The 15,988-nt window shown below is 41.7% G+C and overlaps 1 protein-coding gene across 1 annotated transcript in view; it reads right to left on the bottom strand.

Annotated features, from left to right (window-relative positions):
- Positions 1–15,988, bottom strand: part of SPOCK3 (SPARC (osteonectin), cwcv and kazal like domains proteoglycan 3) — a 287,545-nt gene that overhangs the window by 87,367 nt on the left and 184,190 nt on the right. The window contains exon 5 of the mRNA XM_060246556.1: positions 13,388–13,514. Within this exon, the coding sequence (XP_060102539.1) occupies positions 13,388–13,514 (127 nt within the window). The remainder of the gene's footprint in view (positions 1–13,387; positions 13,515–15,988) is intronic.

The following is a 15,988-nucleotide window of genomic DNA, read 5'->3' as shown; positions in this document are numbered from 1 at the left end:
AACTCTCAAGAGGGAAATGAAGGAGAAACACACAGGTGCCACTCAACTTTTAAACATTTTTTTTTTTTATAATTTTGTTTCCATGAAGAGGGTCCAGAACTCAATTCCGCTGCATTCCCCATGGAAAACCCCCCACCATGCTATGGATATCCAAATGGTTTTTAAAAAACTACCTCATGAAACACTTCACAGCAAATTTAGCAGCCATCAGATAAGAGCCTGGGCCCTATTGTGGATTAAAAAGTGAAAGCAGAGATGAGGCATAGACAGTTTTTGCAATAGAGGGAAGTAGTGTGGTCCCACAAAGATCATAATTAAAATTATTGTTATTTAATTTGTTCATAAATAATTATGAGCTGGGGGTGAGCAATATGATGAAAGCTCAGATGGACTATAAGGAGCTCCTGGAGAATCTCTATAAATTGGATGAGCGGGGAAACAGATGGCAGATGACATTCAGTAAGTAAGGTGATTAATACCCAATTTAAAAAATTCTAATTTTGAACATATTTGGATGAATTGGTAAAGATGGAAAAATATCTTGCAGTTGGTTGTTAGCAAATAGTTCAATGAAAATGTCAACTCAAGTAAAAGCAGCAGTGAAATCACTAGAATTCTTCAGGTTTACTTCTAACAGGCACTCAGAACTTCTTGTGGTACTTCAGTAGCCCGAAATCCCAGTTGTGATGGCAGTTTACAGACTATGTGTGTGCACTTCAAAAATTATCTGCTTAATTCTTTATTGGAAAGTTGGGAAGGGATCCATTTTCATTAAGTATCAGGAGTATTCTATCATTCTGGACAGTCATATCAGGAAAAAAAATCCATTTAAATAAACATAGCCAAAATACTCCCAATTTAGTGAAAATGTTAATCATGCCCTTTCTGAATCTACCTACAAAGGGAAATGAAAATGATAATTTTGAACTCATCTCATTAGCAGCAAAAACAGGTAGGGAGAGGAAGTACATCCTGACTCCCACTTGGTCCGCAAGGCATCAGCATTCTAAAGTTTAAAGGGACAGTGCCCTGAGGACAAGCTGGGGAGGAGGTTATACTGAATGATGGATGGCAGACGTGACCTTCAGAGCTCAGAGGCCAGCTCTACTGACCATTATTTTCAATTGAAAATAATGATCCTTTAAAGTTTAAAGGGCTGCTGTGCCACAAACCAGTTGATACCCTGAGGATGCAGAAGCAACAAGGAAGGAAGCGTTTACCATGGATGGTTTGCCATCCATTGAAATATCTCTTCCTTCTCCCTTGCTGCTCCCGCTATGGAAGGAGGGTAGCTGGTCTGTGGTGCATCACCAAAGGAAGGATTGGCAGGCAGTGAGAGGAGGAAGAGGCCCATTCCCTCTCAGCAGGGATGAGTGGAGGGAGAGCAGGACACCCCTCCTCGAAAAGCTCTCATGCTCAGGACAACAAGGTAGGCCACCCTCCCTCCAAGAGGTCATGCTCCCAGGGATGTCAACAGTGTCACCCAGAAGGGCAAGGTGGAGGACTAAGGAACCACTCACTCACTTCATCAGTGAGATGATTGAAATGTATGGTCAACACCTGGGTCTCTAGTATTCTGTTCCCTCATAGAGGACCAAGAGTTGGCAAGTCATGCCCACCATGCATCACTCTGCAGTGGCACTCTTAAAGGCTGAGCTCTCCTGAATGCAGGGCCAAACTGTCCATTTCACCATGCACCTCTGGAGCAGCCAGCAGCATGGCTACCTCTCCCTCACCACTCACTAGTGACAACCAGAAGACCTCACTGTCCAGACTGTTGGGCCCCAGGAGGCCCAAGGAGGAGATAGTCCTGTTACTTGGCTACAAAGTGCTTCTGTCCCATGAACAGGGGATGGATGCAGACCACACAGTGGCAAACATTGCTGCCATGATTCAGAATAGCCTGAGGGAATGGTTGGGCAGCAGCAACATTGTCCATGGCTATACGGTCATGGACATCGATGCCAACATGCTGACAGTGGCGATGGCTGTGTGCCTCAAAGGCACTGTCTGCCTGGCACACACTCTGCACCCGGTGATGAAGAATGCCCTGGGGCTGGAGAGCACTATGAGGCCCACCTGAGACACTGCCACCCTTGAGCTGCGGTCCCTGCTCAGAACCTGCCAGCTCCCCACTTCTCACACAGCATTAGGTCTGCCTGCCTGCTGTGCAAGAGGCAGGGGGGAAGGGAATGAGCCCAAACACTGGTTCATCCAGAATGTGCCCACCTGCTGGAACTCCACATACACCATGATAGCACGTTTGGTGGAGCAGAAGATGCTGCACAGAATGTCAATTTCTCTGTGACCATCCTGCATGGGGAATAGGAGCTCAGCATCAGCTCCAAAAACTGGATGACCCTCTCCCAAATGGTGTTACAAAGCCCTTCCAGGACACCACTGACATGCTCTACATCTACACAGCCAGCCTGGGGCAAATAATCTCATGGGCCTGCAGGAGAAGTGAGCCCGAGGAGTTGCTGTGCCATTGGGAGCTATGTGCTCTATGTGGCACAGAAGATCCTGGCTAGGCTCACTTCTCCTGCTGTCTGGTTTAAAGGCACTGCAGTAGAAGCAATTTATTGGCCTTCCCTAAGAATAGGGCTCAGAGTGGCTTACATCAGGGACACATACAATGAGCAATAAAATTAAAACAACATTAAAGAACTAAAAACATCAGCAGTAGATTATTGTGGCAGGGATATAAAAGAATGAGAAGGGAGGTGGAGATCATGAGAGTACCAGACTGTTGCTGTCCTGAATGAAATGCCTGGTTGAACATCTCTGCCTTGCAAGCCCTACAGAAAGGTAGCAGTTCCTGTAGGGTGCAGTTGTTTCCAAGCAGAGAGTTCCACCAGGCGGGGGCCAGAGCTGAGAAGACCCTAGTCCTAGTTGAGGACAGCCACATTTCTCTCAGGCCGGGGACCACCAGAAGGTTCTTATTACTAGAGCGTAATGCTCTTCCAGGAGCATACTGAGAGAAGATGTCCTGAAGGTATGGGGGTCCCTGATCACTAAGGGCCTTAAATGTTAAAACCTAGAACTGGATCCAGTGCTCCACTGGAAGCCAGTGCAGCTTGAGCAGCATAGGTGGTAAATGTGCAGTCTGAGGTGTCCCTGTAAGGACCCACGTGGCTGCATTCTGGATCAATTGGAGCTTCTGGGTTAGGTGCAAGAGTAGGCCCATGTAGAGCAAATTACAGTAGTCTATCCTGGAGTTGACTGTTGCATGGATTACCATGACCAAGATGAGGTGAGGCAGATAGAGGGATAATTGCCTAACCTGGAACAGCTGGAGAAATGCCAACTTGGCAACTTTCATTACCTGGGCTTCCATCAACAAGGTGGCACCCAGAATCATTCCCAGACTCTACATGGGTGGAGCCAGTGATAGGGTCCCATCATCAAGAGCTGAGAGTTGGCAGCCCAACCCCATGTCCCTCCCACCTAGCCAGAGAACTTCCGTATTACCTGAATTCAGCTTCAGTCAACTCTGCTTTAACCACCCAACCACAGCCTCCAAATCTTCAGCTAAATTCACAGGAATGGTGTCCAGTTGGCCACCCATCAACAGGAATAGTTGGGTGTCATTGGCATATTGATGAAACCCCAGCCCAAAATTCCACAATAGCTGAGCAAGGGGCCACATATTTGATAACTTCAGGGAGAGTTACCCTCCCAACTTCAGGGAAAGTTACCCTCCCAACGCCACTCTCTGTTCCCAAACTGAAAGAAATAAGATAAGCAACTGCAGGGCTACCCCACAAATCCCAGTACTGGTGAGGTGGTGAGTCAATAGGTGGTGGTTAACTGTATTAAACACTACTGTAAGATCAAGCAATATAGGCAGCACTGACCCACCTTGGTCCAGCTGCTTGGCGAGCCACCTCAGTCCATGAGGGCAACCATAATCATATCTGCCCCATGGCCAGGGCTGAAACTGGGTTGGAATGGGTCCAACACTGATGTGTCATCAAGAAATCTCTGGAGCTATTTGGCCACCACGATCTCAATTACTTTACCCAGAAATGGAAGGTTAGAAACTGGACAGTAATTGGACATATTCATAGGATCTAAGTTCAATCTTTTCAAGAATGAGGCAACCACCACCTCATTCAGCCCTCCCGGAAAGGTATCAAACCCAGGGACAAGTTGATAATATGTGACACAGATTGAGAAGGCAGGTGGTTGGCCTAACAACACCCAGAATCCTTTCAAAATCGGCTCAGGAGAGCTGGATGGTGTCAAGAAGTGAATCAAAACTTGGCCAAGGGGCTTCCAGTTCACGTACTATATCAATGTTGGCTGGGAGGTCATGGAGGAGTAACAAATTTTATCTGCTCACAAATGCCTTACAGCGTATGGTCAAATTACCATTATTCTAGGTCCTCTCTGAGAGGGACAAGAGAGACCAAATTACTATAAATAATTGAGCAGTGTGAGAGCTAGCAGATGCAATGGAGGCTGCATAAATGTCTTTTTTAGTGACCTTCACTGCCATCTCATAGGATTTTGTAAGTGTCCTGTACGATGCTCTTGTAGCTTCATCACAAACTCATTGTCAAATTCACTTCAGTCATCTGAGTTCTCATTTTATCCCTGAGTTCCATCATGTACGAGGGGAATGTTTTCTGCTGGGGATGCAAAGGACGTTGGGGTGATTGTTGATGGCTTCAGAGAGTCATTAAAGGGTCATAACAGAAGTAACAACAATAAATACAATTAATAACGGACTATTTTTTTAAACAACACATCACACAACCATCTCTGGCACCCACCAATATTTCCCAATGGCGCAGGGCATTACAATCTAACAGCAGAGCCTATTCAACAGATGCCAGGAAGATTAATGAGGACAGTTCACCCAGGCAGTGTGGGCAGGGAAGACCAAGGTCTTCAAAGCCCTGGCAGAACAGCTCCATCTTACAAAATTGTGGAATTGCTCTATATCCTGCAGGGCCCTGATCTCAAGTGGGAATGAGTTCTACCATGCTGGGGCCAGGACAGAAAAAGGCCTGGCCCTGGTTGAAGGTAAGCAGACATCTTTGGGCTTGGGACTACCAGGAGGTGTTGCTCAGCAGAGCGCAAAGCTCTTCGTAGAGTGCAAAGCTCTTTTTGGGGCAAACAGTCCTAACGACTGTTAAATTTGAGTAAATTTGAGCTTGAAATGCAGAGTCAAATAAAACACCTCCTTCGGTGGGTGTGCTCTGAACCTTTCTGTTTCTTCCTACCTAGTGAGTGCCTTGGCTGAGTATTCACAAACATTACAGCTTGCTGCTATAGGAGCAACATTACAGCTTGCTTTGGGGAGCACCAATTGAAAATCTGGGAGTGCTTTGCCCTTTTTATACTGGCTGTATGTTTCAGCCCTTGAAGAGGAAGATCACAATTTGGGCATTGGTGACTGGGGTGGACTCAGGGCTTTGGATCCACCCACTATATCTACTTCCTTCTCAGGGTTTATAGCTACCACTTCAATATATGTCATTGCACACTTTGGGTGTCAGGGGAGGACTCAGGGCTTAGAGCCAGCACATCAACTTCTTTCTCAGGGCTCTGGCTAGGGATGTGGATGGAAAAAAAAACACGTTAAAAATCGGTTTTGGGTTGATTAAACAACAAAAAAAATCATTATTCCCTTGGAAAGCCAAATCTCATATTAGGTAAAGGGAAAATAACCTGAAAAAAATCGGTATTCCCAATTTTTTTCAGCTCCATTATACTCTATGGGCCATTTTAGTCAATGGCAAAATCCCTCAGAGTACATTCCATGGGCTGGTTGGCGGGGGGGGGGGGAGGGGTGTTGAGCGAGAAGCACCAACTTTGCTGGGTACCTGCTGGAGCCACTCTCCAAAAGAACCCCCAAGTTTCAAAAAGACTGGACCAGGGGTCCAATCCTATGATCACCCAAAGAAGGTGCCCCTATCCCAATTGAAATCAATGGCTGCAAAAACTCCATTGGGTTCAATTGTGGGAGAAAAAATGACTAAGGTCAAATAAGAGAATCTCTTACCTAAAAAACTGTTTTTTTCAGTCAGCAGCAGAACCAGTGCATGTGCCCAGCAGAGGCAATGCTACTATGACATTGCCAAAAACAAAACAAAAAACCCAACATGACAAAGATCACATTGGGAGGAGGGATTTCCTGGGGAACCATTGATACCAATCTCCAGGGGAGGGCTGGTGTGTTCTCAAGGTGGCAGAGATCAGCCCCCCTGGAGAAAACAGCTGCTTAAATTAGGGTTGCCAGCCTCCAGGAGGGGCTTGGAGATCTCCTGCTTTTAAGATCTTATCTGCCTTACTTACAGGGAAAGTGCTAAAGCTCTATGCCAACTATGTTATTCAAGGAATTTCTTGTTTCAGACCCTAATTATTTTTAAAAGCCTACTAATAGCCTTAACTAAGTTGTAATGACTCAGAAGCACCCACTGAACAACTCTCAGACCAACCAGCTTACTCCTGAAAAATAACCTTCTGGAAGTCAAAACTATGCCCCCCAACAAAGCAATTAAACTTTTTAAAAAATGCCTAGGTAAGGGCAGCCTTCCCTGAAACCCAAAGTAGCCCCCCCTTAACAGCCCTCCCTTTAACCCACTAGGCAAATTTAAAAAGACCTAACATAAAAATATTTTTAAGCATTGCCTGGCAAACCAGGAGATGTCTTCTTCCTGCAGCCAGGTACAGGACAGGAGTCAGGGATATTCCTTCAGAAATGTTCAAGGAATTCAGCAGCAGAGTAATGCTCTCTGGCCATGCACAGATTTTCAAAATGTGAAAAATCCTCTGTGACTGGCATGCACTTCTTTGACCCTAATTGGCCAGAATGTCCATCTCTCCCTCCCCACCCCCCTTCCTGCTGGCTGCTAGACCATACAAAGGAAAGCAATTTAACTATACTGTGTAATTAAAGGAAACACAAAGGCATGATAAATTAGATAAATTACATACTAGCCTTGTTTTTAGCTAGTGGTTTATTTCAGAAGTCCATTCCTTTGCTAATCCATTCCTGAGTATGTGTGAAATTATAAATATTAACCATTCTAGAGCATTTATTCTTATTTGCAGTAAAATAATAAACTTGCCGCAACAAATCCCTCCCCTTCCCCCATTGCCCTGATTGAGTTCACACTGATAAAACAGTTGTTAACTCGATGGCTGAGTGATTGAGGAACACATTGAGAATCTTCATCTCTTAAAGGATTCTAATTGTAGAGACAAAAGAAGATGAAAGATTCCCCTGAAATATGCAAGGAAGGAGTATTCTTCTCCTTTTCCCCTGCCATTCTCCTGATTCCTAAAGGAAAAAAAGCCATTTTATTTATTTATTTATTTTGCTATTTCTCTGGTATGCTTAATTCGGCTACCAAGTCAGATCAGAGAATCTGACTCGGCTTTATGAAAGTCTAAAATTATCGAAAAGGACATTTTTCTTTTTTTTTTTCACATTTTATTTTTATTGAATGCACACCCCTAGCTTTGACCCACCATTCTACTTCTGTCTCAGGGCTTTGAGCCATCATGTTGACTTCCTTCCAGGACTTTCACCCACCATGTCCAGTTCCTTCTTAGGGCTAACTGCCACTACTTCAAATACATCATTGCATGCTTTGGGTGTCAGAGATAGATTCAGGGTTGGACTCAACAGGTCTACATATATTATTGCATACTTCGGGGGTTGGGTGTCATGGGTGGAAAAGATTTCAAGCCACTATATCTACTTCCTTCTCAGGACTTTTGATCCTCTACGATTACTTCCATCTCAGGGCTTTGACCCACCACATCTAGTTCCATCTCAGGACTTCCAAGTCATCATGTCTACTTCCTTCTCAGAACTTTCAGGCCACCATGTCCACTTCCTTCTCAGGGCTTTCAGCCACCATGTCTACTTACTTCTCAGGGCTTTCAAATCACCATATCTACAAACACTTCAGAGCTTGGAGCTACCATCTCTACATGTATCATTGCATGCTGATTTGGAGATAGACTCAAGGTACATTGCTCTGGTTCTGCTGGGTTGTAAAAATGCCCCTACCTTCAGCTCCTACTGGAGAGATTCTAGGTGATGTTGATTCTCTATCTGTTCTGCTGGGCTTCCACCCTTTTGTGTGTGTGTGTGTGTTCCTCCTCCATTGAAAACAATGGCATATGGAGCACATACTTTGAGGAGCATAACTTAGACCCTGTAAATCCAATCTTCACCAAACTTGGAGGGCAGGCAGAGCAAAGTCAGTCAGAGATTAGCTGCAAGTTTAGTGTCTCTAACATGCTGGGGGACATTCAATGCACCTCATTTCCCCAGACACCACTTTTCTTGGGACACCTTCTTTGGAGAGCATAACTTGGACACTGTAATTTCAATCCTTGCTAACCTTGGAGAGCAGACAGAAGAGCATCAGCCAGAGATTTGCTGTGAGTTTGTTGTCTCTAGCATGCTGGGGGACCATTCTACCATATCACAAACATTACCAATCTGGTTCAGTTTGTACAAATGGTGTTTTGTCCATGATGGTCCGTGGTTCAGTTTGTGGGTGCACCATGAACCCACGCCCATCCTGAATTACAAAATAATTTTGATTAGCTATAAAACCTTGTCTACTTTTCACCATCTCTATTAAATTACACATGAAAAGGAAGCATAATCTTTGAGAATTTCAACTAGAAGGGATGGGAACGAACATAAAACACACAAAACAAACTAGAGCTGCAAATGTTTGCCATTGAAGCCAATGAAAGTGAATTTGAATGGTATTAGTTCACTTGTTTTGATTCCTATTCATTTTTTTGTTTCACACTGAATGAAAATGAATGTTTTTTTTTTATTCTATTCATTGTGAAATGAATGGATTTGTGTAAGAGATAGCAGGGATTTTTTTAGTTTACATATGGAAATTAGATCACATCTCTAGACATAGTCAATTTGCTGACATGCCTGTTCAGCAAATCAAACAATCGTTCTTCTATATACATAACTTTCTTTTTCTTTATATTTTTGTGCTAAAATTGCAAAAGATCCCCTCAATTTCAATATATTGTTGTAAACACTGATGTGTATTCCAAAGCTTGGGAAAATGGCAAAGTATTGTGCCTTCCAGGCTCGCCTGTGCCCACAGAACCTGTGTTTTCTGATAGTGGCCTTATTGTAAATCATCTGTGTGCAAGACTGACACCAGATCACCTGAACATGTTAGTTTACATAATAAGTAAGGATGTATGTGGACTAGACAGATTGTAAACTCCTTGAAAATGCCATCCAAAACTAAAAGTAACTGAAGAATCTTACATATTCTGGAGTTGAATTCTGAAAGCTATAGGAAAATCTCTTCTATCTTGAAAAGGAGCTGACAATATGTGCAACTGAAAAAGTAACACATTATAAGTGAATGACAGTTTGTTACTGTAAAATTTTCCATATGGTATAACAACATGGTACAACAATGTTTATGTTAAAATAACATACTTCCATGTAAGCTCTTTCCTGTCTCAACAATTCTCATACAATCCTACTACATAAGAGCCATTAAGGCATTGATGAGTGTTAACTCTGGGGGCAGCAGGAGAAAATTAACTGGCTTCACAATTGTGAAAATGCGAGAGAGCGCAGATGTGTGGAAGACCCATGTCCAAACTGATTCAAAAAAATCAGGAATAAGTCAAATATGTGGAAGGACCCCTGAAGTCACAGTCAAATATTTGCTTTAATTTGTTTTTAAATCACTGTTTGATAAAGAACTAGTTACTACAAAATAAATGTATTTATTTAACTTCTATACCATTCTCCCCAAAAAGCGGACTCAGGGCAGTGTACAACAGTGTCATTGAGAAACATAATACTGGACTATCTCGGCTTGGCTTCGTGAACGAAGATTTAAGAAGGGTGCAATAGTCCACGTTTGCTGCAGGCTCGCTGGTGGCTGACAAGACCAATGTGGGACAGGCAGGTCCGGCCACAGCGGCTGCAGGGAAAAGTCTGATTTAGGGTTGGTCCTGTAGCAGTGCGATTCTTCCTCAATCTCCTTTTGTCCTCAAGACCAGCTATGCGTGCGTTCTCAAAGGAAGAGACAGCCTGGTGGATGGTGTGCCTCCATGCTTTGCGATCTGAGGCTAGGTCAGACCACTGGTGATGGTTGATGTGACAGGTGCTAAGGGATTTCTTCAAGGAGTCCTTGTACCTCTTCTTTGGTGCCCCTCTATTTCGATGGCCGGTGGAGAGTTCGCCATACAGGGCAATCTTGGGAAGGCGGTGGTTTTCCATCCTAGAAATATGCCCTGCCCAGCGCAGCTGCGTCTTCAACAGCAGTGCCTCAATGCTGGTAACCTCTGCCCGCTTGAGGACTTCAGTGTTGGTCACAAAGTCACTCCAGTGGATGTTGAGGATGGTGCGAAGGCAGCGCTGATGAAAGCGCTCAAGGAGTCGCAGGTGATGATGGTATAAAACCCATGATTCGGAGCCGTAGATGAGGGTTGTCATCACAACCGATTTGTAAACATTGATCTTTGTGCCTTTTTTCAGATGCTTGTTGCTCCACACTCTTTTGTGCAGTCGGCCAAATGCACGGTTTGCCTTTGCCAGCCTGTTGTCAATCTCCTTGTCGATCTTGGCATCTGAGGAGATGATGCACCCCAGGTAGCTGAACTGCTGGACTGTCTTCAGAACTGATTCACCCACAGTGATGCAGGGGGGGGTGATAATCTTCCTGGGGTGCAGGCTGGTGGAGAACTTCTGTCTTCTGTCTTCTGGACTATAATGTCCTGAGATTTACATGGCACCACAATACAGAATCTATGACCCCCCAATCAACATTAGTATAGGAGCGGGTGGGTGAGAAAGCAGCTGATAAGCTACCTGCTGTTAGAAACCATTGCTTGGCAGAACATCTCTGCCTTGCGTGACCTGTGGAACTGAAACAAGTCCCATAGGGTCCTGATGTCTTTTGGCAGACAGTTTCCACCAAGTCAGAGCCAGGACTAAAAAGTGGAACCTACCAGGATAGGCGGTCCCATAAGTATTGGAAAAATATTTGTGTAATAATAGGTAAGTAACAGGATTTCAAAGACTCTGTAAGAAGATGAAGAGGCAGCTTTGGATTAATTAGATTCTAACCAGAAAAAAAGAGCTGTGTTTCAATCTTAGTGACTCAAAAGCATAAAACCAGACAAAGGAAGAAGCAACTAGCCACCATGCCTAGGATCTGTTGATTCTTTAATTTATGATGTACCATGAGGAATTATTTATATACCCCACTAACAACTTTTTAGCTTGATTTCTGTAGCAAGTATCACACAGAAACACATTTTTTAAAAAAAATTGGCTATAACTTTATAAGATCTGCATTATTAGAGAACTTAAGATATAGTTTTATAAAAATGTAAGAGGATGATACCATATTTTCAGACCATAGAAATGCATACTGCTATGGTGCTATTTTTTTGCAAGATTAATATCATTTATTGATATGTTCACAGAATGATCTGTACAGTTTACAGAAGTCATTGGCAAATGTAGAGAAAGAACAGCAAGCTTTTACAGAAGCATGACAATATAATCAACAAATGTTGCTTGGAGCAAAGAGATATTTATCTTTTATGTTGACGTCAAGATTGATTATTTTTGAAAATATTCTTGATTTTTATGAATCAACATTATGCAGTGTGAATGATTTATGAAGACAAACATCTTTACAAGTATAGGAAAACAAGCTTAGCTAGATAGCTAGAGAGAGAGAGAGAGAGAAAGAGAGAAAGAAAGAAAGAGAGAAAGAAAGAAAGAAAGAAAGAAAGAAAGAGAGAGAGAGAGAGAAAGAGAGAGAGAGAGAGAGAGAAAGAAAGAAAGAAAGAAAGAAAGAAAGAAAGAAAGAAAGAAAGAAAGAAAGAAAGAAAGAAAGAAAGAAAGAAAGAAAGAAAGAAAGAGAAAGAAAGAAAGAAAGAGTTAAGGTAGGGATGTCAAACTCATTTGTTATGAGGGCTATATCTGACATAAATGAGACCTTGTTGGCTGGGCCATGTGTGTAGCTATTTAAGATTAGGTAGCAGAGATATACACTTTATAAAGGGCACAAACACATTTTAAAAAATTAAAACATGATCAAAACAGTAGTACTTGTTGGTCTTAAAGGTGTTTTCTTTGTATTTCTCCCATGGGATTCAGTGAACTGGGAAGAAAAGCTCTGTCTCTTTCCTTCTTTCCCCAGGGGTCCAGGAGAGGGAGGAGCCTCAATAGAAGGAAGAGAGGCTTGGCTCAGTAGCTCTGCTGTGCGATTGAGAAAGCATGGCAAAGCAAGCTCTCCCTCCCCTCTTCCTCCCAAAGGGAGGCGCTTCAGCCAATGGAAAAAACAGAAGTTTTGCTCTGTAGCTCCTGAGCAATTGAGCGAGCCTGGCAAAGCAACCTATGATCCCAAAGGAAGCAAGAAAGAGGGAGAAGGAAGCAGCCAGTTGATTGGGGGCCTGATAGGAGCCCTCCAGGGGCCTGATTGAGCCCCCAGACTGCATGTTTGACACCCATGGTTTAAGGGGTTCACTAGAAGTTTGTCATTATTCAGCTCTGTTTCCTGTTATTTTCCCCTCCCTTTGGCACTGAGAGTAGGCCAAAACCTCAGAAAACAGTTTTGTTAAAGGTTTCTATGTCTTTCATGTAGCTATAATAATAATGTAGCTATAATAATCACAGTTCCCACATTCTTGATGCACAGTTATACAATTAGAAATTAAGTATCCTGTGTGATAATACGTGAAAGAGAACAGAACATGAGACACCCCATTTTCTGCAACTTGCTTCACACAGAAGCCCATGAACACTGCACAGTAATAAGTCACCAGGTGATTGCAAATAAAGACTCGTGTGTGTATACCACCAGGAAAAAAAGAAAATGTCTTTGTAAAACTGTCTTTACAATGCACAGATTTGTTGAACTTTTTGAAGTAACTTTTGCTGACATCCTACAAACCAATCCTAAAAAAAACTTCTGAAAGGCATACCTATTATGTTTTGCATAGATCAGAAACTTTTCTAAAAATAAGCTAGAAATCTATTTCTCTGTTTCAAAAGAAATTTGAAAAACGAGGTGTTACAAATCAACAAACCAGAGAAAATTGGATATAAATTTATCTCTTGGTAATTTTACTTATTGGTAAAAATTCGTTACTTTTGACCATTTTCAATTTTTTCTGGAAAGATGAAGAAAGGAATACTTCTTTATATACACTTCTTCATATAAGTTACCTATATAAGCACTGTGGTTTCTTACTATACATTACATTAGCTTGAATTAGGAACACTTCAAAGAATTTACAAGAGTTTGTATATTTGGTTGAGGACAACACAATGGATGAATTAAAGTAGAATGCTGTATAACCTGTAGCAAAGACTAAAATATCTATTCATTATTCTTACCTGGGAGGAATATGTGTGACCATCAGAACCACAAACAGGATTATTATAAACTACTGGGCACTGCTTGCATTTTGATGAAATAGAACCGACTCTCCATTGTTTATGGCCCAAACCAGCCTCTTTCATCCTACAAGAAAATTAAGAATGTAAATACAGTGATGAGCAATAAAAGAAAATTGAACCACAAAGTGTGAAGAGACAGCAACAGATTAGCCAACTTTCTTTTAGGTGCTAAACAAAAACATTTTACCTAGGCTTTTAATTACAGTGTTGATTTTAAAATTGTCTGACAGCTTGCTTCTTGCCTAGGAATTATTTTATAAAACCAGATTTAAATTATATTCTTCAATGCACGTAATTTCAAAGGGTTTTTTCCCCCTTATTGTTGTTTATAGTTGTACCAACTTTCCTGTAAAAAATAAAGAAATTAAAGGAGATTAAAATACTTAAATGGGTTTCATGTCAAATCATGAGTTCAGTGGGCAAAAGATGGAATTAGGGTTTAACAGAAAAAGATAAGTTTAGTATGGATGGGCATAAACTGAAAAAATATTGTTCAGTTTGGGGTTCATGGCATGCCCCATTTGCAAACCACAGATCATAACAAACCACTAGCCACCTCACAAGGTGGCTCAATTTATGAGGTTCATGAGATGGTAGAAGGCCCCCCTGGCATGCTAGAGATACCAAACTCACAGGGGATCTCCCGCTTACCCTCCTCTAGCTGCTCTCCAAGTTTGGTGAAGACTGGATTATGGGATCCAAGTTATGGCCCCCAAAAAGGTGCCCCTAGGAAAATTCTTTCTGAAGAAATGACCACTTGTCGTTTAAAGTCCCACCAAACAACCTCCCCCCACAGCAATAGATCCATCCTAATGCCCAAACCACCATCCAAACTGTGACAACAAGCAAAAACAGAACAAGATAACCAAAAATACACCCTGTAACAATCAAATGCAAGGGGTGGGTAGGAGAGCCATATGCAGAATAAGGCAGGAGCCAGCCATGGCTTTGCTAAATAGGGAAGGGGTGGGAGGGCCAATGCTTATCACCTTGTGCAGGTCCAACCAGAGCTCCCACACCCAGCCCAAAGAAGCCTGTCACGTCTGGGTCATAGGATTCCATCCCCCACCGTGTGACGTTAGCAGTGAGCCAGAGAAGGGGCTCCCTCTTTCCACTCCCAACTCCAGGCTGCAAATGCAGCCTTGGGTACGTCTGAGGCTGTAGCTTATTTGAACATAAGAAGTCTCATAAAGGTATAACAAAACTAACAGCATATAAAGTTTCTTTAACACTGAACTCTAATAGTGTATTATTACCACATATTTTATAGTAAATTAACTACAGACTGAATGTCCACATTTAATCAACAAACATATTTTTGAAAACAAGTGTACACATCCACAGTGAACACAGGAAATAGCATTACGTAATGCTGTAGACTGCCTAATATAAAAATATTCATTCTATACATTTTGAGTAAAACCTTCGCATTAGAGAAGAAAATATTTCATAGGAGTTTTCTTCCCAATGCTCATCTAATTTTTTTCCTATGGAAAAACTGTGAAGTCACCCTTGGGGGAAAACATTTTCAAATCTTTACTTGGGCCTTCACATAAGCTTATTCCCTACAAGTGATAGCTAATAATACGTATGATGTTTCAAGGTAACCTACATTATTAATTAGAATTCCTATATTCTATGTATATGTATAACTCTTCCATGGATGCTTCAGATTCCTCAGTTGTCTCTAGCACATGGTGTGTGTTTGGAAACACATCAATTCAAGAAACAAAGCTAACTCATAAAGAGCAAAGAAGCTTATTTCCACTGATGTGAATCTTCAGTTCTCTGAAATCCATAGATTAAAAATGAAAATTCTGAATTTGTTTATTGATCTTTCAGAAACAGATGTTGATTAAACAAAAAAACATGATGGTAGCACTTTCAATGATATATTATTTATCGATAATATTATCTGGGTTTCTTGTCTGGGATATTATCTGGGTTTCCTGTAGAGATGCTGAGAACTTTGCAAAAATGCAACTGATGCTTTAACTTATCTTGTTTGAAAGGCCTTTTTTTTTTGGTCACATCAAGCCTTTTTTGAAAACTTGCCTGAAATTCAACAAAAACAGTTATTTTAAGCAATCTTGGCTCTTAAGCAATCTTGGATCAGCATGGCTGCTGGCTGGGTAATTACTCATCACAGATTCCTGATCTTGGATCATTATTGGATTTTTTTTTAAAAAGTGTACATGTTAGTTTTAACTAACTATTTATTAATTATTTATTTAATGTATTTTAATGTATTTTACCATATAATGTATTAAATGTAATCATGGTACTTCCATGTCTGTGAGCTGCCCTGAGCCTGCTTCGGCGGGGAGGGCGGGATATAAATAAAAAATATTATTATTATTATTATTATTATTATTATTATTATTATTATTATTATTATTGTTGTTGTTGTTGTTGTTGTTGTTGTATGTGTTGCTTCTGCATCCACATGGCGGTTCATCAGTCAACGGCATTGTTTCATATCCTCTTTTCTTGCAGTTTACATCTGGGAAACTTTCCTTTCTGAGGGTTCTGAATTTC

This window comes from Heteronotia binoei, chromosome 9 (genome assembly GCF_032191835.1).
Source record: "Heteronotia binoei isolate CCM8104 ecotype False Entrance Well chromosome 9, APGP_CSIRO_Hbin_v1, whole genome shotgun sequence".
NCBI lineage: Eukaryota > Metazoa > Chordata > Lepidosauria > Squamata > Gekkonidae > Heteronotia > Heteronotia binoei.
The sequence above is the reverse complement of the archived record's forward strand: the minus strand, read 5'-3'. Positions and strand labels throughout refer to the sequence as shown.